The following is a 22,061-nucleotide window of genomic DNA, read 5'->3' on the forward strand; positions in this document are numbered from 1 at the left end:
GATACAAATATTCAGTTATATTTGAACAGAAACCACAAAATAAATAAATAAATATAGAATGACTAGGTGCAAGGAAGAACAAGAGTTACATAAAAAACATAAAATATAAAATTTCTAAATGAATCCAATTAATTCAACTTACATTCGAGTTTTACCACATCTGCGAATTTCTTAAGCTTTTATTACACAGAATAAATCGAATTTTTAAGGACCAAATACCAGTGTGTGTGAGTACATATATATATATATATATATATATATATATATATATATATATATATATATATATATATATATAGATATATATATATATATATAATTAATTAATAGCTGATCAATAGCTGATTAGATGTGATTAATCACGATTAATCATATTTATCCGTGCTGTTAAATCGATTAATCACAATTAATCCCATCTAACATAAAAGTTGGTATATGTATGTGTTTGTGCATTTATAAACGATTAATCTTGATTAATGATTAATCGTTTTTAACATAAAAGTTTGTAAATATATAGTATGTATACACACACACACACATACACACATACATATATATAAGCTCCCTCGTCGTCACATGCACCTTTTCCGCGCATTTGACTTGCGCCGTCTGAAAAGTGACCCGTTTGTTGTGGTCTTAAAGAGACAGTATATCTATCTATCTATCTATCTATCTATCTATCTATCTATCTATCTATCTATCTATCTATCTATATATATATATATATATATATATATATATATATATGTATATATATATATATATATATATATATATATAGGCCGATATACACACACACACACACACAAACTTTTTGTTAAATGCGATTAATTATATAGATAATTATTCGCATTTAACAAAAGTTTGTAAGTGTGTGTCTATATATAGCTATATATATATATATATATATATATATCTATATATATATATATATATATATACTGTCTCTTTTCAAATGCGCGGAAAAGGTGCATGTGACGACGAGGGAGCTTCAGTTGAACAACAGTGCACTGCGGTCAGATGACATGTTGTCGGTTATGTCGGTAAAACTCAGAAAAATTAACATGACTGTCCAAATCAGCGTTATACTGTGCTCGTGGCGCGCACTCAAGAATTGCACGCGCAAATGCGCCGGCGCGCTGCATAATTACTTTATTATAGCTTAAATAAAGCGCAAAAGAAACTACGAGCAATGACCGTCGTTGTTCTGTTGTAAGTAAAATCATGAAATTACCAAACATGTAATCAAAGCTGCCTCAAAACTGTGCATGAATATATTTGTTGACATGGTTTCAAAGCTATTGTTATCCAGTTTGTTGGCCTTGAAACGTCTTAAAAATGCACATACTGTATGTACACCAGGGAAATCTAAATTTTCTCGGGGGAGGATGCCCCTGACAGCAACATAGCAATGGCACAGATCTGGCCCACATCTGGTCCACATATAAACCACATGTACCAGATGAGGGCCGGATCTGGGCCAGACTATGTTGCTGTCCCCCGTACCACCCTAGCAAACTACATTTTCTGACCTCAGTAATTATAAAACCCTGCGTACAGCCCAGCTTATATTCTATCTAATGAAATCTGAGGTAAACATGCATTTCTCCAAATGTGCGGACTAAGAGTTTGTATGTGTATGCACTGTGATCAGAAATAAATGTGACCAAACGCGATTGAATGTAAAGGTTTGTGTCTCGTTATTCTATTAATAACTACCGATTGATTTTGCAGAAATTAAGAATTATTAGTGTCATTAATAATTCTAATACTTCAAATCTCAAGGTTAAATCTGAATTTTTTTGGTAAATTTTTTTTCTGTAACGGCTGCCAAAAATAGTATATAGCTCCACTGTGGTTTTTAACAAAATATATATAATGAGTTTACATCTTATTTATATAACGCAATTACTTACTAGTTTTACACTACTCTCACAAATCATCAGAATTCTCATAAGTTATAATGATGAGATCCCGCTCTCTTGAAGTCGAATAAGGACTTTTATTTTGAAAGCGCCACTAGTGAGCGCTTCTTCCGGTGCAGCAGCAGGTAGTTCGGTTGCACTCGCATCAGGCCTGTGGCGGTGTGTGGCGGTGCCACCGGTGCATCCGGAGCCCAGTGTGTTTCCCCGGCGGTGCGCAACAATGCGGCGCTGGAGATAAAACTTCACCAGCGATGTCAGAACCCAAAGCTTTCGCGCGACTTTAACCCGAGAAGATGTCAGATGTCACCAAGACCGTCCAGAAATGGCACGCGAGTTTTAAAAAGGGCACGGACTTTGATTCGTGGGGGCAGCTGGTGGAAGCCATCGATGAATATCAAATGTAAGTTGCGAATTTCTGATCAAAATAAAATATAAAATATGATTGGCAATCTCTGGATATAATTTTTTTTTACTCTAATTAAAATAAAAATAAGGCATGACAAGTGATGCATTGCAATTACACAAAGTTGCAATTTATTTGCGCATTATAGATTTATTTACTTAATTTTGCATGATCTTGCGTTGTTCGATTTAATGCATAAATGTGTTGTAGATGAGCATCAGATCAGTGAATAACTGTTGAGTGTTTGACAGCCTGTTTGCATTATCTCGCGCGCCACACCCTCCAGTGCTGGGTGGAGCTTCACTGTCTGTCCTCATCTGAATTCATGCCATTTAGGTCAATGCTTCAGCATTTCTGCTCTTTACACTCTACTTTTGCCTTTTCTTTGTGGTTTTAACGTAGATTATGTGTGTTTGTTCATGGAACACAAACTGCATTTGCTATCCCCAAAGAAAACTGACTCTTATTCTCTTATATTGTCATCCAGAACTTGTATTTTGTTCATAAAGTTAACTTTCCAAATGTTTTAATTCTTTAATTAGATTTTTTTTTTCATGAGCTATGAAACCGAAACATAAAAATATTCAGTGTTTTCATGTTAAAGGATTAGTTCACTTTCTTATTAAAATTTCCTGATAATTTACTCACCCTCATGTCATCCAAGATGTTCATGTCTTTTTTTCTTCAGTCGAACAGAAATGAAGGTTTTTGATGAAAACATTCCAGGATTATTCTCCTTATAGTGGACTTCAATGGACTCCAAACGGTTGAAGGTCAAAATTACAGTTTCAGTGCAGCTTCAAAGAGCTTTAAACGATACCAGACGAGGAATAAGGGTCTAATCTAGTGAAACCATCACTCATTTTCTAAAAATTATACATTTTAACCATAAATGCTCATCTTGAACTAGCTCTCTTCTTCTTCTTCTCTATTTGAATTCCAGCAGTGTAGACACTGCTAAGTGTATTACTGCCCTCCGCAGGTCAAAGTTTGAACTAAATTGTCATATACAGTATGCTAGTGCAAGTATATAACAATTAGTTCAAACTTTGACCTGTGGAGGGCAGTAATACACTTAGCAGTGTCTACACTGCTGGAATTCAAATAGAGAAGAAGAAGAAGAGAGCTAGTTCAAGACGAGCATTTATTGTTAAAACGTATATAATTTAAAAAAGTTTTTTAGAAAATGAGTGATGGTTTCTCTGGATAAGACTCTTATTCCTCGTCTGGTATCGTTTAAAGCTCTTTGAAGCTGCACTGAAACTGTAATTTTGACCTTCAACCGTTTGGGCTCCATTGAAGTCCACTATAAGGAGAAAAATCCTGGAATGTTTTCATCAAAAACCTCAATTTCTTTTCAACTGAAGAACGAAAGACATGAACATCTTGGATGACATGGGGGTGAGTAAATTATCAGGAAAATTTAATTTGAAAGTGAACTAATCCTTTAAAATAAAAAACGTATTACTGTGATTTTTCATCAGACTCGCAAGGCAACTTCAGAAAGAGGTGCAGTCATCAAACTTGCATGATTTTACAGAGGAACAGAAGGTATGTGTTGACAGCTGTCAATCACTTTTTTTAAAGTCGGCATGAAAAAGAAATTGCGATAGTCTTTTTTTTCCTTATTGCAACGTATGTCCAAGTGAAACTGCTTCACAAACAAGAACAAATGTAGGGCGGGGCTTGAATTTGTTCATGGAGAATTTATTGTATGGTTGTGATTTGCTATTGGTGGATCTCATGCCCCGCCCTCATCATCATTGGGGAAGTTATTCTGATTCAAGATTATAAGGCACATGAATTTAACAAAAATAATGATGTGCATTTATAATAAACCCTGCAATATTTCATTTAAAAAAAAAAAATTAATGTTGACAGTAATGGTCAACATGAAATGTTATTATCTCACAAAATAAATCTTTTCATTTCCAGAAAACCCTGGGAAAGTTTGCAACATGCCTTGAAATGCGAAGTGCAGCCTTACAGGTTAGTATTGTTTTTGACAACTCTATAGGACAATTTTAAAGTTAATTAGTGGTGTTGCTAAGGCAATTGCATGGCAACACCTTGACAACCAACCATAACATCTTTGAATCATTATGGCGGCTTATGCACAGCCAAACACCACTTACAGTTTCCTCAGGAAATGTAAATATTTATTATCTCACATTGTGAATATAATAATTGATAATAATAAATAAATTATCAGTGCTCTTTTTAATGAGTTTTTAAACTAATTCTGCTGTTTGTCTCTGTCAGTGCACACAATCTCAAGATGAGTTCAAGTTAGAAGACCTGAAAAAACTGGAACCCAGTATGTACACATGGATATGAATTAATTTAATGTAATAAATTGCGTATTTTTGCTCAGTTTGTGCCCCTGAATAAATACTTTTTATATACAAAACAGAGCAAACATGCAAACTTTAAAACAACATTAGTGCTGATATGTTAAAATAGTTTATATATCACTGCTATTCTTCTGTTTCTCTACAGTTATTAAGAACATTCTGACTTATAACAAAGATTTCCCTTTTGATGTCCAACCAGTGCCTTTGAGGTAATTTTTCAGTGTTTATTTATGGAACGGATAGTTCTGATCCTGGATGCTGATTGGTCAATCCAGTGATTCTGACTATAGAGTGCATTAGTGCCCGCCCCCTTTTTCAGCAGTGTTGGTTCCATTCATTTCTCTCATAGGGATTTAAAAATGTTTTTAAAGCATGAACCAGGCCAATCAGCTACGAGGAGAATCATAACATTACAAACTTTGATTTGAAGCCAAAACATATTTAAAAATCAGACAAAATTACAAAGACTGTGAACTTAACAGCTTTAGTGAGGGAAAGAACTACAATCCCATGAAGCATTGAGAACAGCATAATCGAATTAGAAATTTTAGAGAAATATAAAACTCCTCATTTAGAAATGCTGATATACATACGCAGTGCTTCATGTGAGTGGGTGGAGCTAAAGAACTATTTTCGATTCTGATTGGTGGAATTTTCTGTACAGCATCATGGGTAATGTAGTTTTTCACCATGAATTCCACTGTTAAACACGATTATTTTAAAATTAAGTTGAAATAGTGCAAAGCAGAAGCAAATACCATCAACTAGCAACCTCGTTGCTCACAGTAATGTCTTTAAAGGTTTAAAAATTATCATTAAAAATCCTACAGAGAAACTGAATGGAGTTTTTACTTCCAGAATCGATCATCTACACAATATTATACCTCAAAGATATTTACTATATTTACTTTTCACAGATGAAACATGTTTTTGCTGATACAGTTCTGTGTGTTTTTAGGAAGATTCTTGCACCAGGTGAGGAGGAAAACCTTGAGGTTGAGGAGGAGCTGGACGCTGGTACTGGAGCAGGTTCAACACCGTCATTCCCTTCAAGGGTGCCAGGTGATTCACTGCATAGTGCATGATGTTCGAATCGAACACCCACGTGATCTTATTCCTAAATGGCTGTGATACGGCTCTGTCTGTAAAACTTTTAACAAGTTTAATCACAGCGATCATTCAGATCTGTGTTCTGATCCAGAGAGAGCCGTTGTCTTAAAACAGCTTCACAAACAGTCTTTCAATCACACAGTATCTTTATTTCTGCGTTACAGTAATTCAGATGATCACAGAAGTACTGGGATAAAAGTTTAAAGTTCAGATATAAACACTGATGTCTACAGTAGCAAGTAAAACAAAATTGAGTAAATCACCTTTTGAAAGTAACTTGATGCTTCAAATAAAGATTGTATCAATTGCATTGTTACCCCAGTAGGTGGTGACAAGTGACTGTTAAAAAATGTATCTGTCATTAAATCATTCACTCAAGAGATTTGTTCAAAAACATTGATTCATTTAGTAATGAAACTAGTGAAGTCTTTATGAGTGAATCATTGAATCATTCACTGAAGAGATTCAGTCAAAAACGCTGATTCATTTAGTAATGAAACAAGTGAAGTCTTTTTGAGTGAGTCATTGAATCATTCACTGAAGAGATTAATTCAAAAACGCTGATTCATTTAGTAATGAAACAAGTGAAGTCTTTATGAGTGAGTCATTGAATCATTCACTGAAGAGATTAATTCAAAAACGCTGATTCATTTAGTAATGAAACAAGTGAAGTCTTTATGAGTGAGTCATTGAATCATTCACTGAAGAGATTAATTCAAAAACGCTGATTCATTTAGTAATGACACAAATGAAGTCTTTATGAGTGAGTCATTGAATCATTCACTGAAGAGATTAATTCAAAAACGCTGATTCATTTAGTAATGACACAAATGAAGTCTTTATGAGTGAGTCATTGAATCATTCACTGAAGAGATTAATTCAAAAACGCTGATTCATTTAGTAATGAAACAAGTGAAGTCTTTATGAGTGAATCATTGAATCATTCACTTGAGAGATTTGTTTAAAAACGCTGATTCATTTAGTAATGAAACAAGTGAAGTCTTTATGAGTGAGTCATTGAATCATTCACTGAAGAGATTAATTCAAAAACGCTGATTCATTTAGTAATGACACAAATGAAGTTTTTATGAGTGAGTCATTGAATCATTCACTGAAGAGATTAATTCAAAAACGCTGATTCATTTAGTAATGAAACAAGTGAAGTCTTTATGAGTGAGTCATTGAATCATTCACTGAAGAGATTAATTCAAAAACGCTGATTCATTTAGTAATGACACAAATGAAGTCTTTATGAGTGAGTCATTGAATCATTCACTGAAGAGATTAATTCAAAAACGCTGATTCATTTAGTAATGAAACAAGTGAAGTCTTTATGAGTGAATCATTGAATCATTCACTGAAGAGATTAATTCAAAAACACTGATTCATTTAGTAATGACACAAATGAAGTTTTTATGAGTGAGTCATTGAATCATTCACTGAAGAGATTAATTCAAAAACGCTGATTCATTTAGTAATGAAACAAGTGAAGTCTTTATGAGTGAGTCATTGAATCATTCACTGAAGAGATTAATTCAAAAACGCTGATTCATTTAGTAATGACACAAATGAAGTCTTTATGAGTGAATCATTGAATCATTCACTTGAGAGATTTGTTTAAAAACGCTGATTCATTTAGTAATGAAACAAGTGAAGTCTTTATGAGTGAGTCATTGAATCATTCACTGAAGAGATTAATTCAAAAACGCTGATTCATTTAGTAATGAAACAAGTGAAGTCTTTATGAGTGAATCATTGAATCATTCACTTGAGAGATTTGTTTAAAAACGCTGATTCATTTAGTAATGAAACAAGTGAAGTCTTTATGAGTGAGTCATTGAATCATTCACTGAAGAGATTAATTCAAAAACGCTGATTCATTTAGTAATGACACAAATGAAGTTTTTATGAGTGAGTCATTGAATCATTCACTGAAGAGATTAATTCAAAAACGCTGATTCATTTAGTAATGAAACAAGTGAAGTCTTTATGAGTGAGTCATTGAATCATTCACTGAAGAGATTAATTCAAAAACGCTGATTCATTTAGTAATGACACAAATGAAGTCTTTATGAGTGAGTCATTGAATCATTCACTGAAGAGATTAATTCAAAAACGCTGATTCATTTAGTAATGAAACAAGTGAAGTCTTTATGAGTGAATCATTGAATCATTCACTTGAGAGATTTGTTTAAAAACGCTGATTCATTTAGTAATGAAACAAGTGAAGTCTTTATGAGTGAGTCATTGAATCATTCACTCAAAAGATTCATTCAAAAACGCTGATTCATTTAGTAATGAAAAAACTGATATTAATTATTATTGTTATTATATTTTCTCTTTTCTTTTTAATTTTAGTAGTTTTGTTGTGTTTTTTTGTCATTTTTATTTGTCTGTATATTTTTTCATTAGGTTGTAGTTTATTTATTTGAGTAATTTTATTATGTCAACTTAAACCAAACAAAAAAGAGAAATGTTGCCTTGGCAACTAGCTGAAATAAAAGTAGTTAATATTCATTTTAGTTCATTTATTTTATTTTAGTTAATGTTTATTTAATTTCAAGTAAGGGCATTTTTTATGGTTTCAGTTTAAGTTTACTTTTTTTTTTTCTTCCCATAAACCACTTCCTGAGAAACCTTTTAAGAAGAGCCAATTGATCCATTTTGTTTGTCAATAAGCAAACAAAATCTCATTTGGTAATTTATTTTTTGGTCATGGCTTCATTGAAAGTTTGACATCTTTGACAGGTACTCTGTTGCCACGGTTACCCTCGGAGCCTGGAATGACTTTGCTGACGCTGACGATAGAGAAGATCGGTCTGAAGGATGCAGGGCAGTGCATTGACCCGTACATCACCGTCAGTGTTAAAGGTAGAGCTCAGCAGCGGTTCTTAACGTCATGTTTTCGGCTCTGACCTTTTCATACATATTCTCCCTTTTCCCTTCTCCAGATCTGAACGGTATCGACTTGAATCCAGTTCAGGACACCCCAGTGGCCACGCGGAAGGAGGACACGTATATTCATTTTAGTGTGGAAGTGGAAATCCAGAAACACCTAGAAAAACTACCAAAAGGTCTCACTTTGCTCTTAAGAGTAACAGAAGTGACAGAAAAAAATCATTGTTGCAGTCGTGCATGTTTTGGATGTTGCATGAAGTGTATTTCACAATGATTTTCAGTAAGGTCCCATGCATTAATTAACATTAGCAATGAGTAAGACATTTGCTGCAGTTTAATAATGCTTGATAATGTTAGTTATTACAAATAAAGCATATTGTCATGTTATACTGCGTTTGTCTCTTCTGTAGGTGCAGCTATTTTCTTTGAATTCAAACACTACAAACCCAAGAAAAGATTCACCAGCACTAAGTGTTTTGCTTTCATGGAAATGGATGAAATCAAACCAGGTCCCATTGTTATAGAACTGTGAGTACAAGATGAGTTATTCCAGATTGTTGCATTTAATTAACAAATTGTTAATATTAGGGGTGTAACGGCACGCAAACATGACGGTTTGGTACGTACGTCAGTACTGAAGTCACAGGTCGGTACAGCAGGGGGGAGAAACTAAACAAAAGTGCTGCTTTTTTATTAAACAGTGGTTTATTGAACAAATTGTGTGTCTCTGTTCAAATAAATTCAGTTATAATTAACATTTTCTTAAGGATAAAATTCTTTCTCATCTAAAGCTGTAAACTTTATACAGCATTTCTTGCATTACTATAATATTAAAGGTTACAAATGGCAACAGAACCCAAACTATTATTTATATATATATATATATATATGGGTCAAAGATGAAAAAGGGTTTAAGCATCAAAACAAAAAGTTAATAAGTGTAATACAGCTTTGAATTGTTGTTGTTTTTCAGTACATCAGAATGGGTCCTGTTTTGTTTTTTTTTGTTTTTTTCTGAGCAAAAATTAAATATCATACATTTTTACCATGATTTACAGAAGACACCTACTAAAATGTCATTCAGTGTAACAATCTTCCCAGGGAAAATCTATTTTACCCCAAATGCTAATTACTTGTAATTTTACATTTTTAAACTTTGCCTCTATCCAAGGTTTTACTCATTTAAAATGCAATACAATTTAGTATACTCACTTATTCTTTTATATATTTTAATACGTAATACATAATTATAAGTGTTACACTAAATGACAATGAAACGTTATTCCACCTGCATTTTGACATTTTATTCTCCTAAAACATATTTGAAACCTTAAAAGTAGATGTTTTACTTGCATTTAATGTGCTTTCTATGTATATAAAATTACTTTATATTATATATATATATATATCAAAAGAAATTGACAAATTACATTCAAATAATAAAAAAACAAATTGCACACAAGGCAGGTTTCTAAATCTAATTATAAAATTATCAAATTTATTTAATCATATTAAATAAAGACATTACTTCTAACAGGTAAAGCAAGTATAATGAAAATATAAGCTAATATAGTGCCTATATTTGAGTGAAACGCTTCATTTCTCTAGTGAACTAACATGCTGTGGACACTGAATGACTTGCCTGAGGTAAATTTAAGGCTATGTGAAACTTTATTCTCAAGCTGTTTTATTGATGTCTTTCTGCGGTTGAAACACTGGTTTAGAGATTACACATAAACATATCTCTGCATAGATTGTCTGTTCCTCTTCTGCACGTTTTCCTGTTGTCAATTAGCAAACAGCGTTGCATTACCGAGGGTGGCTCACCTGTGACTGACTGCACCGAACCGTGACGGTTTGGGACGAATACATGTACCGTGACACCCCTAGTTCATATGCAATGCAATCTGGTTTTAGGTACAAGAAACCAACTGACTTCAAGAGGAAAAAGCTCAACCTGCTGACGAAGAAACCACTTTACCTGCACCTTAACCAGACTTTGCACAAGGACTAAACAAAGATCCTACAGGAGGACGGCAGAGGCTCTTTCTCTCAGATACATTCGGTGCATCACCTCTCACATTCCTTGCAATATCGGACACATATTCTTCATATCTCCGGTCTAAAGTTTGGGACACAGTCTGACGTCTCCACCGCTCTTCATCTGAAAGACAGACGAAAACTGAATGTTGTACAAATGCTCTGTATGATGATTTCTGATGAAAACGGTTATAACTTGTTTACGCAACACTTCCTATTACGTTTTAATATTTTTATTTGATTAAAGAAACTGCTCACTCTCACGTTCCAAACCTGTATGCTGTTATAATTGGAAAGATGATTTTTTTCACATCTATTTTGACAGTTAATAGTCTGTAAAGCTTCAAAAAAGACATGAAACATAAAAATAGCCCAATATGTTTTGGTTCGGTTATGATGTGCAAGATTCAGTTGCTGTTTGGATCTTAAAATACATGTTAAGATTTTTAATCTGTTTGTTGTGTATGTGTGCATTCTGTGGGGGAAAACAGCATAGAAGTTTGGAACTATTTGAGGGCGAGTAAATAAAGATAACTGTTACTTATAAATGTTGTTTAACAGACATTCTTGTTGATTTTATGAAGTGCATCTTATGCTACATACACACAGAGAATATAAAAACCCAAAAGAGACGACACTGACAAACGCAGTCATATAAATATGTTGGTTTTTGTGATATCTTCAGGTTTTCTTAACAGTTTTCTGTTGGATAATGTTGATTTAGCATTACAGAGCAATACTTGTTTGAAATGTGGCCTTTGGCTCATTAATATAGAAAATGTCACAATAATGGATATTTAATTAGTTTGAGTATGAATCAGAAAACTTGACTATATGAAGGGAGAAACTGTGGATCAAATGAAGTGTTAGCATGCTTCACAGTTTGCTCTTTGATTAATAGTTCAGTTTGGGGAAATTGTCTTAAATTTGTCATTTACTTCCGGCTTAGTTTCTCAAACAGTTTTAACTACATAACTAAAGGATTTCTGTGGAACATTGACTTGGGGAATAACCCACATTTTCTAATTTCTTTACAGTTTCTGACAGGATCTTTCCAGGTTTAAAATCATCTGTTCCTCTTTACTACTAGTTATAGCATCAAATAAATATGGAAAATTAAGGAAATAAATAACTACAGATGCTTCTCCCATCAGGCTGTTTAATTTTGTTGTATTAAAGCAACTAAATGGCGAAGAAGTATCGTGAAGACGCTGTTTGACGGACTATGCCTATCATGGTGTGTGTATTATTACACAGCTTTTTCAAATGTCTCATTTCTAATAAATGACAATGCTGCTTGAATCATGAATATCTCATAAATATACTTATAACTGACCTAACCTAACCCTAGGTTCAGTTATTAGTCTTCATGGTTGTTTACAACACTTAATGTTGTTCAAAAAAGGACATGCAGGCTAATGCTGCCATGATTAATTACTAAATGCAAATGACCTAGATTTATGGAAAGTGCATTAATCCAGTGTGAAATCCCATGCGAGTTCCTGCCAGATTCAGGATCCCTAAAAGTATTTAAACACACACTATATACATACAAAACTAGTACAAATCTATTGCATTAGAATGATAACATTTTATTTTTTGTATTCGAATCAGCTGGTGTTTTGATGCTTTTTATTGGATGTATTAAATCAGTTCACACAGGTATAGTAAATCACATTAACTCAACATGATCCACTAACCACAAACCTAAAAATCACACAATTATGCATTTGCATTCTTCATTTGCAACTCCACATCTACCATTTTAGCATTTCAAACCATGCAAACTCAATTACTTTAAATTTGTGCATGTTTCTTAAAATATTTATCTTGATATTTTGGGCCTAAAACTAGCTTTTTTGCAAATGACAGCTAATGGCACCAACATTTTAGAAGGAATAAAATGTAAAATAACAGTATTCACTGAATAAGTGAGCGATTTTTATTTGTCTTTTGTTATTATTAATATTCTGTTCATCTCCCTTAGGAGAAATTTGTCTTAGGCAATCAAGAGAGCAGGTCAAAAAACAACAATCCACTGTTCAGTTTTAGATTTTCTGTTGTTTGATTAACATCAATGATGACAGACGGCAGCAGGAATATATTAGGCTGCTGTCACTTTAAGAGCTAATGCACGGATCCAATATACTGATAATACATGCATTTTTTTTCTCAACTGTTTATGAGGATATTCGCCTTTACAGACATTTTTAAGTGTTCGCTCATGGATTTCTGGGCATGCGAGTAACAAATTGAGTTCCCTTTTGCGTCTTTTTGCGCTTTAATATTTCATTCAACTTTCGTGATGATGCAGCACTGGCCCATCAATTGGCCTGAACGTCGTTACTTTTGTTCACATTCATGTTCTCACAAAATTGCATTGATAGAATTCATAAAAATATTAACGGATTGACATTTAATATACTTGCCAACACCAATTTTCACATGCATTTGGGAAGTGCTCATTTTAGGCCATTTGCATCTAAAACAATGACATTCTGATATTTTTAAGTGTCTAAATACTCTTTGAGGTAAACGCTTGCATGATTAATTACTTACTTCTAATGTCCTGGATTAACTAGTCCACATCTCGGGGAGTTTGAAAGATGCCGAGATGCATGACACAAAAATGCTGGATTTGCCAGTAAACACATTCATCAAAACTACAGGAAAAAGCAGCTTTATTCAAATCATTCATTCCCACAAAATCAATGCCACTTATTTTTTAAAACCGTTTCTTCTCTAAGATTTCAACACATGATGCAGACACTCTTACTGCGCACAAGATGCATCCTCTCAACACACTTACTAAAATAATTTACTCTAATATCAACAAAACAGTATATGCCACAAAAAAAAAAAAAAAAAAAAGGAAAAAAGTTATGGATTTAGAGGACTGGAGTATTTTTGTTGCATCAAAAACCCAGAGAGCATCATTCACGAGCCTCGTTCAAGAAACATGACAGAATGATGTGTAAAACCACTCTGTCAATTAAACAAGATAAAGTAAAAAACATTATGTAAATTATTGCAATTCAGTGAATCGGTTGCTCGTAAAATCAATCCTGTGTGAACTGAATGAGAAATGTTTTTACATCATTCATAAAATCACTCTTATGTAAATGTTCACAGTGAATTCAATGCAGAAATTTACATAAGAATAATTCAGACCTTTTGTTACACACAAATTCATTCTGCTTGCGTTTCGATTCCCGTGAGATGATGGTCTCTAAACAAACATTATAGTCCAACACTGATTAATACATTTGGCTTCCATTGAGCTCATGTGTTACAATAGGGATGTCTGATTTATGAGAATATTTCATTGTATACGCAGCTGAAAGAAATGTATAAATACTTTGTCAATATGACATCATATGTACCTTTCCGCTAGGAAAAGAAATCATAAGAGCAGACGCACGACGAATCAACGTTAAAACAAAGAGGTGAGCTGGCGAATCATGACTAAAAGCGACCCAACAGGAAAATGTGCATTCAAAAATGGTGAAAAGGCATAAAAATTCAGAGTCTTCTCACATTAAAGGCATGAGGAAATGGCTTCACGACGGGTTTGTCTCACTTGCCTAAATATTTGATATCCCAAAATGCATCAGCACTGGGCGAGTGGTAGATATTATGTTTTAACCACATGACAACCACCGGAAAAAGAAAATTAAATGTATATTAAATCAAACTATTTCCATAGGAAAGGTTTACTAATGTATAAAATCAAAACCCTCATAATTTCTGTCACAAATGTGTTATTGAAACAAAATTAAGCACAAATCAAACTTGAGTTTATCTTCCCACCCAGACCAGATGTGGCATTTTGATGTTTAAATATCGAAAAGAATCAGGACCGAACAAAGTCAAGTGAACAAAACGGCTTGTCCTCTCAAGGCTCAGCCATTGTGGAGCCGCCCGCGTTCTGATGGGAGCCGTCCGTTGGCGGGACGTTAGCTGGTGCGACGTTCCCGTCAGCGTCTCTGGAGCTCTGAGCCATCAGTGGAGGGGGTCCCGGGAAACCGCGTGTGGCGTATGGAGGTGGAATCATTGCTCCAGGGGGCGGCAGAGGCCCGGGAGGGAAGGAACGAGGGGGAAGCCCGCGAGGTCCGAAAAATTCGGGCGGGATGTCGCGCTGTCCGAGTGGTGGTGGAGGCAGTGGTCCCAGCGGTGGACCTCGTGCTGATGAAACAAAATGCAACGTAAAGTTTCAGTAAGTGATGCAATGAAAAAGAATATTTGAAAACCATTTGGGAGGAACAATGATGTTTAATAGACATTATTAAACAATTTTGTGAGGAACGATAAGGTTTAATAGCGCCATATTTAATTTTTGACAGGAATAGGCTGTGAGAGATGGAACAGTGCATTTAATGGATTGTACTGTTGTTTAACGTCATACCAACTGTTCAGATGAAGAAACATGTTTCCTAAAGCTCCATAAAAGTTGTCAAAAATACCAGTCGGTACTATAAACTCATCCGTGTTTGTTTGAGCTCGCTCTGAGCATCAAAGGTTTCTGTTTACAGTGTTTTTACAAGCGTTGAGCAGTGTAGTCAATCACAGTCATATCTACTGAGCGTGTGAACGCAATGGCCAATCAGATGTTTGCCAGTCAGCAAATTGGTCAAAATCCACTTAATACTGCTGAAAACGCACAAGCGAGCGAATCCTTTCCAACAAAGTGTAAACGAGATGTAAATAAGAGCAGTGCTTCCCACATAGACTTTTGCCCATGTATAATAACGGCCGCCCAAGTATATTCTGAGACACATTTTTGCTTTTATTATTTTTATCCTCTTATATTTTTATATCTGTACAAGATAATGAAGCGATCTGCGATCGATTAACTAGTCATTTCGTACCTGCTCGTTATGTGTGTCACAACTGTTTACTCCCGCAAAGTCACAAGGGGGCGCTGTTGCTCGTTCTACAAGCTCACACAACAGCGCTTCAGACTGCTTCAAAGTGATTCTCAATCAATGAAAAGTGCAGATTTATGCCAAGCGATTGCTAATGAACTCAAGTTGATGAATTATTACAATGTCTACTTCATGGCCTTTATATAAAATGTTTTAGACGATAGTAAGATCAGCCTGCAATAGTACAGACATTTCAAAATAAGAGTCCCGGGGTATTTCGGGCTTGTTTATAATTAAAAGTTTTTTCTTTTGGGCATTATTGGTATTTTGGTTACGCAATAAATTGTATTTAATTTGATTTCCATTTAATTCATAGTAAATCATTGTAGTCTCCCCCACAGGAAGAAAAGACTAAGAACATTATTTTTATTGGACTCATTTTTTATTTTTTTTGCGAGAGTGCACAATTTAGCAAGCTTGGACTTTAGAGATTGACAGCCTTAGTGATTAAAGTGTTAATTTCGTTAATGAAAAACATGACATAAAAAATGTTGATACCAAAAACCACAAAATTTTACTGGTATTGGTACTGAGGGCTGAAATTTTGGTACCGTTACAACCCTAGTTGTGCCACTGTGAAGACATTTATCCCTCACAGACTCGTTTTGATCTGCGATAAATTCAATATGGTGTCTAACCTGACTAAGGCTATTTTTTAAAATCTATTTCGTGCTGCAAAGTGAATAATAAACTATGTGGAAAAATAACTGTTTTTAATCAATCTTCATTTTGATTTTTTTAGTCTATGCTGTTTTCAGTTGATGCCTGACTGCATGTTTCCACCATGGAATAAAAAAATAAAGATAAATGTGATTTTACCATTTACGACTCGCCCGCAATCCAATAATCACAATAAAATTACTTTTGATATGAAACCATGTCTTGGCTTTCAAATTCTGTCATTTTTAACTTTAATAAATAAAATAAATGTGTTTTTGTGGCGCTGTAGCACGGCTTGTGAACCGATCATCTCTTCCTCTTTACTACCAGTTATAGCACCAAATAAATATGGATGAACATCAGAAGGTATGTTTGAAAGATACGGTCCATAAGTGTTGGATAACTTACCAAAAGGGGGCGGTACATGTCCAAATGGGCCAATCGGAGGAGGGGGGCCGTAAGAATCCATGTGTGGCGGTCTGAAGCGAGGCTCAGGGGGCATCATGGGAGGATGGCCATTGGGCGGTCGGATCATCATTGGCGGTGGCCCATTGGGTGGCATGATTGGGGGTCCGTAAGACTTGGGAGGCAGAACCGGAGAATCCCGGATGGGAGAAGGAAGGAAGGATCCCTGACTCTGAGACTTGGAGAGCTGGAAGAGAAGAACAACAGGTTATGGAAAAATGATTACTAGGGTGATTTAACGGTGGATTCCTGTTAACTGACCCAAGAAGATGTCAGTAAACCATTGTAAGACCAGAAACATACTTCATACAAGAACGCAACAGCAAACACAAAATATTTACTTGAAGATTTTAAGTTATTTCTTTAATAATTTAATGACACATCAGCATGTTCATGGTTCTCTGATGTTTATTAGTTATACTGGTGTTTTAGGAACCCAATCAAATTTAATATAATAATAATAATATTATACCAGTTCTAATTATTAATTAAAATCATTATAAATATTATAATGGTAAGTATTAAGCTAACTAATTATATGAAGACAAATATATTACTGTTGTAAATTACATTTAATTTGATCATTTTATTCTACAAGTTAAAAACTAATAATTGTCTTAAATTCGTCACTTTCATTCAAACCCTAAACCTTAAATTCAAAGCCTAGAGCTTAATTAATATTAATTAAATGCTGATTATTAGTCTAACTTTAATAAAACAAAAAAACAAAACATTAGCTTCTTAAAATTACAACTGTACAGTAAAATAAAATAAAAAATAATATTTGTTAATTATAATAATTATTTTATTTTAAACTACTATAGCAGTTCTGATAGTAATATTTATCTTGTAATTTCTTAAATTTTTAAAACCCTTGAGGTTTTATTTTGGTGGAATATTGGTGAAATACTGTAAATTTCAGCCTGTTTTTTTGTGTTTTCTTTCTATTTCCTTTGCTCAATCCTGCATACTATTGGGCCGAAGCTATTCTCAATGAATAATTTGATTTTAAACGTATATTATTTCAAGAAACTAAAATGTTTTTTTTTTTTTTATCTGGTTTTAGTTTCATTAGTTAGACATAATTTAGTTTAGTTAGAAATCGTTAGCATGCATACTTGCGTAGAGTATGTTTCAGGCCTACAACATGCTAGAACCACTCACGAACATGAGTTTTGTTAAACATACCATAACATTCTGAGCACAAGACCCACACAGTGATTAGAAAGTGAAAAGAAACCCATCTTGATGAACAAAACTTGTTTAATCAGGTTCTGAAGACCCAAAAACAGCTGACAAAAGCCATGAGCCACAACCAAATGTGTTATCAGCAACCTGCCACTGTGCACAAACCCATCCCTTCCATCCCAGCACCCAGCCGCTGTACTCACGGGCTCTACGGGCTCAGATGAGACCTGCTCTGAGGCCTCGGCCGTCTCTGTGACTGGAGCGGTCTGCTTTAAAGCAAACACACCCACCGCGGTTTAATGGAGAACAACATCTAGATATGCATGACTGTTTCTCATAGACATTTACTGGCGATCTCCTTGCTCACATGTGAACACTGTACATCAGATTACAAACAGAAAAACATGACAACTGTGATCCTTACCATTGGCCCGTCATGTGCACATGGAGATGATGTCATCGGAGGAAACATTTCTGAAAGACAAAATGACACGAGACTCAAAACTCCAATGCAAATTAAAAAAAAAAAAAAATCCAAAATGTTGAAATATTTATTCCATTTACAGTATTAGATTTAAAATTCAATAAACTCTTTATATGGAGTATTTAAATGTTAATGTAATAAACGAATAATGAGTGTAAAAAACGGTGCACTACTATTTAAAAGATTTTTTTGATGATGAAATTAATACTTTTAGTCAGCGAGGATGCATTAAACTGATCAAAAGTGACAGTAAAGTAAACAAAACATTACTATTTCAAATAAATGCTGTTCTTTTGAACTTTCTATTCATCATAGAAACCTGAAAATAAAATATATTTCACAAAAATAGACTGTTTTCATCATTGATAAAAATCAGAAATGTTTCTTGAGCAGCAAATCAGCATATTAGAATGATTTCTGAAAGATCATGTGACACAGTAAACTGGCGTAATGATGCTGAAAATTCACTAAATTTCATTTTCGAAAGAAATGTCAGAAAGAAAATCGGTAAAGTTATATATGTTTCACAAACTACGGTCTTTTCAACGACTCCGGTTCGAACATGTAAGACTGAACACCGCTAGCGCTACTGACAGTTTCTGACATTTTCAGTGCGTGAGATTGTCCTGTTTTGTTTTTGCTAATGTTCCTTCAATCTGTCCTACACCAGTATGACGGAGCGTGAGCTCCTGAAGCTCCGCCCTCCTCTTGAAAGGGGGCTGGGAGGAGCACCAGCTCATTTGCATTTAAAGGGACACACACAAAACTGTGCATTTTTGCTCACCCCCAAAAAGTGGCAATTTTAACATGCTATAAAAAAATTATCTGTGGGGTATTTTGAGCTGAAACTTCACATACACACTCTGGTGACACCTGAGACTTATTTTACATCTTATAAAAAGGGGCATAAAAATATTTCACAGTTTTTTTATCAAATAAATGCAGCCTTTATTGCTGGTTTGTAACAGGTTGTATCAAAAGCACCTGGTCGGGATGGCAGCGGGTGTCCAAGGTCTGAGAAGCGTCCGTGAGGGTCAGACGGGGGTCGTGGACCTGGAACAGATCACAAGCGATATCAGGAGCTGTTATAATTCATTTCAGCCTGAGGCCTAAACATCTGGAGCTCAGGAGCGAAAACATCAGGAGTGTTTTCAAATGACAACAATGACAAAGACGGAAGGAAATGCTTTGAGGAGAGAAACTGAGGGGGGAAATGACAGGTGACCTAAAAATGTAGAGTGACTCAAACACAGGAAAGCTGGAAAAATGAAAGGAGGAGGATAAAGTTGGAGTCAGGATTTGCGAAAGGGAGCAGCGCCGACTCACCGAACGGTTCACCCCGTCGCCCTACAGGTGCAGAGGGGGGGCGTCCGGGACCCTCTATCATTAGAGGAGGAGATGGAGCCCCCCCACTCACAGGAGAAGGCCCGTACGAATCACCTGTTCAGACCAAACCATGAGAATCAGAAAAAAAACTTCCACATAAGAGGAAGTAACACTTCGCAAAACACCACATTATACACTAACAAAAGCCTTTTAGACAGCATGTGGACAGCAACAGCAGCCGCTCTGTGGGTTGGTTGTGTTTTAAAGACCTTGTGAAAGGTGATTTAGAGGATGACAACTACTCACCTCTTCGCTGTGGCGGCATGTGGCGATCCGGGGGTCCGGAGTTGAGCTTGAACAGACTTTGCTCCATGTCTGAGATTTTATCTCTGTACTCCACAAGCCTTTATAAATGCACAAACATCAGAGTTCAGAAACAACCATAAAAATAACAGCAATGATGTTGAGAAACTGCATTTGAACAGTATGATTTGATGAATATTCACTTCTGACGAAGGTTGGCCAACTCTCTTCTTTCCTCCACCAGAGCTCGTTCTGAGGCGCGCGCTTTCAACTAATGAAGATCACATGATTAATATATCACTAAGTATATCCGTTTTCATTACAGAGACTAACAAAACATGATACTCACCCAGTTCTCATGGGCTTTCTTTTCCTGGACTGCCACCTATAGGAAAGATGGAAGGGTGATAAGAATGAATTATTGATCAACCGATATGGATTTTTTTATGGCTCTTGATCTTACAGAGCCGATATTAAGCCAATAGGCTATATGTGATATCACACGGTTTCATTCAATTTAAAAATAGTGAATAGCACATGCAAATAATTGCTACAATAAAAATGATAATTTTACATATTTACTAAATTCAAAATAATTAATTGGAAACTGTAAATATGCAAAAAATAAACTTGATAAATATAAGGTTTATTAGATATTCAAAAACTATTATATAGATGCGTATTTGCTGAATGCCGATGGTATATGAGAAAGTTTTATTGCATTTGACTCTAATAATATTACCAATAATACAGGCACTGCATTCTCGGTGCTGTCAAAATAAAAGTACTGGTGCTGCTTCCGACCAGGGTTAGCTAAAACCGAGTTTTAGAAAAGTGAAGCTGCAGGCTCTTTCATCGCCCCCTGGAGGCTGGATGCAGTACAGGTCATAAACATTTACATTACATTTACATTTATGCATTTGGCAGACGCTTTTATCCAAAGCGACTTACATTGCATTATACTATACATTTGTATCTGAGTATGAGCAATCCCTGGGATCGAACCCATGACCTTTGGCATTGCTAGTGCCACGCTCTAACCACTGAGCTACAGGAAAGCTGTAGCCGCCCACTCAATGCAGATGAAGGAGACTTAAGATGAAACATAAAAATAAATTATGCTTCAAATTAAATTTTCCGAAAGATGGTTTTGGTCATTTTGGGTAGTTGTTGTTATCATGCTAATTTATATTCAATTGTTCGTTTTTGTGATAAGTTTGATTTTAGCTAGCAATTTGGTGCTATAGAAATGGGGCATGTTGTCGTGATTCACAGATGATTGACAGATTGTCTGAGGACTGTCGGAGCTTCGAGGGGAGAGTGAAGATAAATAAATAACTATTAATTTTCAATTCCTGTGTTATTTCACACCGACAAAATGAGCTGTTCAGCAGTAAACTGTACTAACCGACCTACAGGATCTGACGGATATCTGAGCTTTTCTCAGTAACGTTAAATGTGGACTTCATAAGCTAATTAATAAACGTTATTAGTTAAGATAACACGCCTAACGTTAGCCATGACGGAAAAAAAGCAGGTGATCATTATCTGGCAGTTATAATTATTTTTATGGGTATAAAATAATTATTAGCAGAATAAAACGAATGATAGCTTACTCTAAATAATTATAGAGCACTATCTACAACAATTGATCTCCTGTAACGTTAGTTTAAACATTTTATTTGAAATGACAGGACCGTTTCTGACATTTTACAGTTGTTTCTAGTGGCATATTATATTGAGTTTATCTACTGAATTTGCCGTTTCAAAAATATATTTGCTCTAGAAACAGAATAGCCTATTATTTTATAGGTCGAATTTTAAATTGTGTGTAATTTATATAGCCTATTTAAAATACATCAATGATGACGCAGCCTTCCGGGCGGAAATTTGATACCGCAACTCCACCTCCGGGCTCCACTGACGAGTCTTTCTGCGCAAGCCCAGGTTCCAAACTTTTTTTTTTTTTTTTTTTTTTGA

The 22,061-nt window shown here is 34.9% G+C and overlaps 2 protein-coding genes across 6 annotated transcripts in view; one reads left to right on the forward strand and one right to left on the reverse strand.

The window, feature by feature from the left end:
- Positions 1 to 2,049: 2,049 nt before the first annotated feature.
- Positions 2,050 to 12,021, forward strand: aida (axin interactor, dorsalization associated). The gene is made up of 10 exons (XM_067383323.1): positions 2,050 to 2,325; positions 3,813 to 3,879; positions 4,264 to 4,317; positions 4,591 to 4,645; positions 4,828 to 4,891; positions 5,641 to 5,744; positions 8,541 to 8,663; positions 8,744 to 8,866; positions 9,101 to 9,218; positions 10,608 to 12,021. Exons 1-10 carry the CDS (start codon positions 2,219 to 2,221, stop codon positions 10,702 to 10,704), a joined length of 912 nt encoding a protein of 303 aa, XP_067239424.1. The 5' UTR covers positions 2,050 to 2,218; the 3' UTR covers positions 10,705 to 12,021.
- A 182-nt stretch (positions 12,022 to 12,203) lies between these two features.
- Positions 12,204 to 22,061, reverse strand: part of mia3 (MIA SH3 domain ER export factor 3) — a 32,037-nt gene continuing 22,179 nt past the window's right edge. The window contains exons 20-28 of one of the 5 annotated variants that reach the window (XM_067384483.1): positions 20,431 to 20,466; positions 20,285 to 20,352; positions 20,085 to 20,182; positions 19,779 to 19,892; positions 19,437 to 19,505; positions 18,393 to 18,442; positions 18,172 to 18,234; positions 16,724 to 16,967; positions 12,210 to 14,915 (exon numbers count right to left, since the gene is read on the reverse strand). In XM_067384483.1, the coding sequence (XP_067240584.1) occupies positions 14,626 to 14,915; positions 16,724 to 16,967; positions 18,172 to 18,234; positions 18,393 to 18,442; positions 19,437 to 19,505; positions 19,779 to 19,892; positions 20,085 to 20,182; positions 20,285 to 20,352; positions 20,431 to 20,466 (1,032 nt within the window). In that variant the 3' untranslated portion in view covers positions 12,210 to 14,625. Of the gene's footprint in view, positions 14,916 to 16,723; positions 16,968 to 18,171; positions 18,238 to 18,392; positions 18,443 to 19,436; positions 19,506 to 19,778; positions 19,893 to 20,084; positions 20,183 to 20,284; positions 20,353 to 20,430; positions 20,467 to 22,061 lie in introns of all 5 variants that reach the window. The other 4 variants (XM_067384482.1, XM_067384487.1, XM_067384486.1 and 1 more) reach the window with 4 other exon arrangements.

This window comes from Chanodichthys erythropterus, chromosome 4 (assembly GCF_024489055.1).
Source record: "Chanodichthys erythropterus isolate Z2021 chromosome 4, ASM2448905v1, whole genome shotgun sequence".
NCBI lineage: Eukaryota > Metazoa > Chordata > Actinopteri > Cypriniformes > Xenocyprididae > Chanodichthys > Chanodichthys erythropterus.

Coding starts and splice junctions, on each gene's coding strand:
- aida (XM_067383323.1), top strand. CDS start 2,219: ATGTCAGATGTCACCAAGACCGTCCAGAAATGGCACGCGAGTTTTAAA. Junction 5,745..8,540: donor ATTCCCTTCAAGGGTGCCAG/GTGATTCACTGC, acceptor CATCTTTGACAG/GTACTCTGTTGCCACGGTTA. Junction 8,867..9,100: donor CCTAGAAAAACTACCAAAAG/GTCTCACTTTGC, acceptor TCTCTTCTGTAG/GTGCAGCTATTTTCTTTGAA.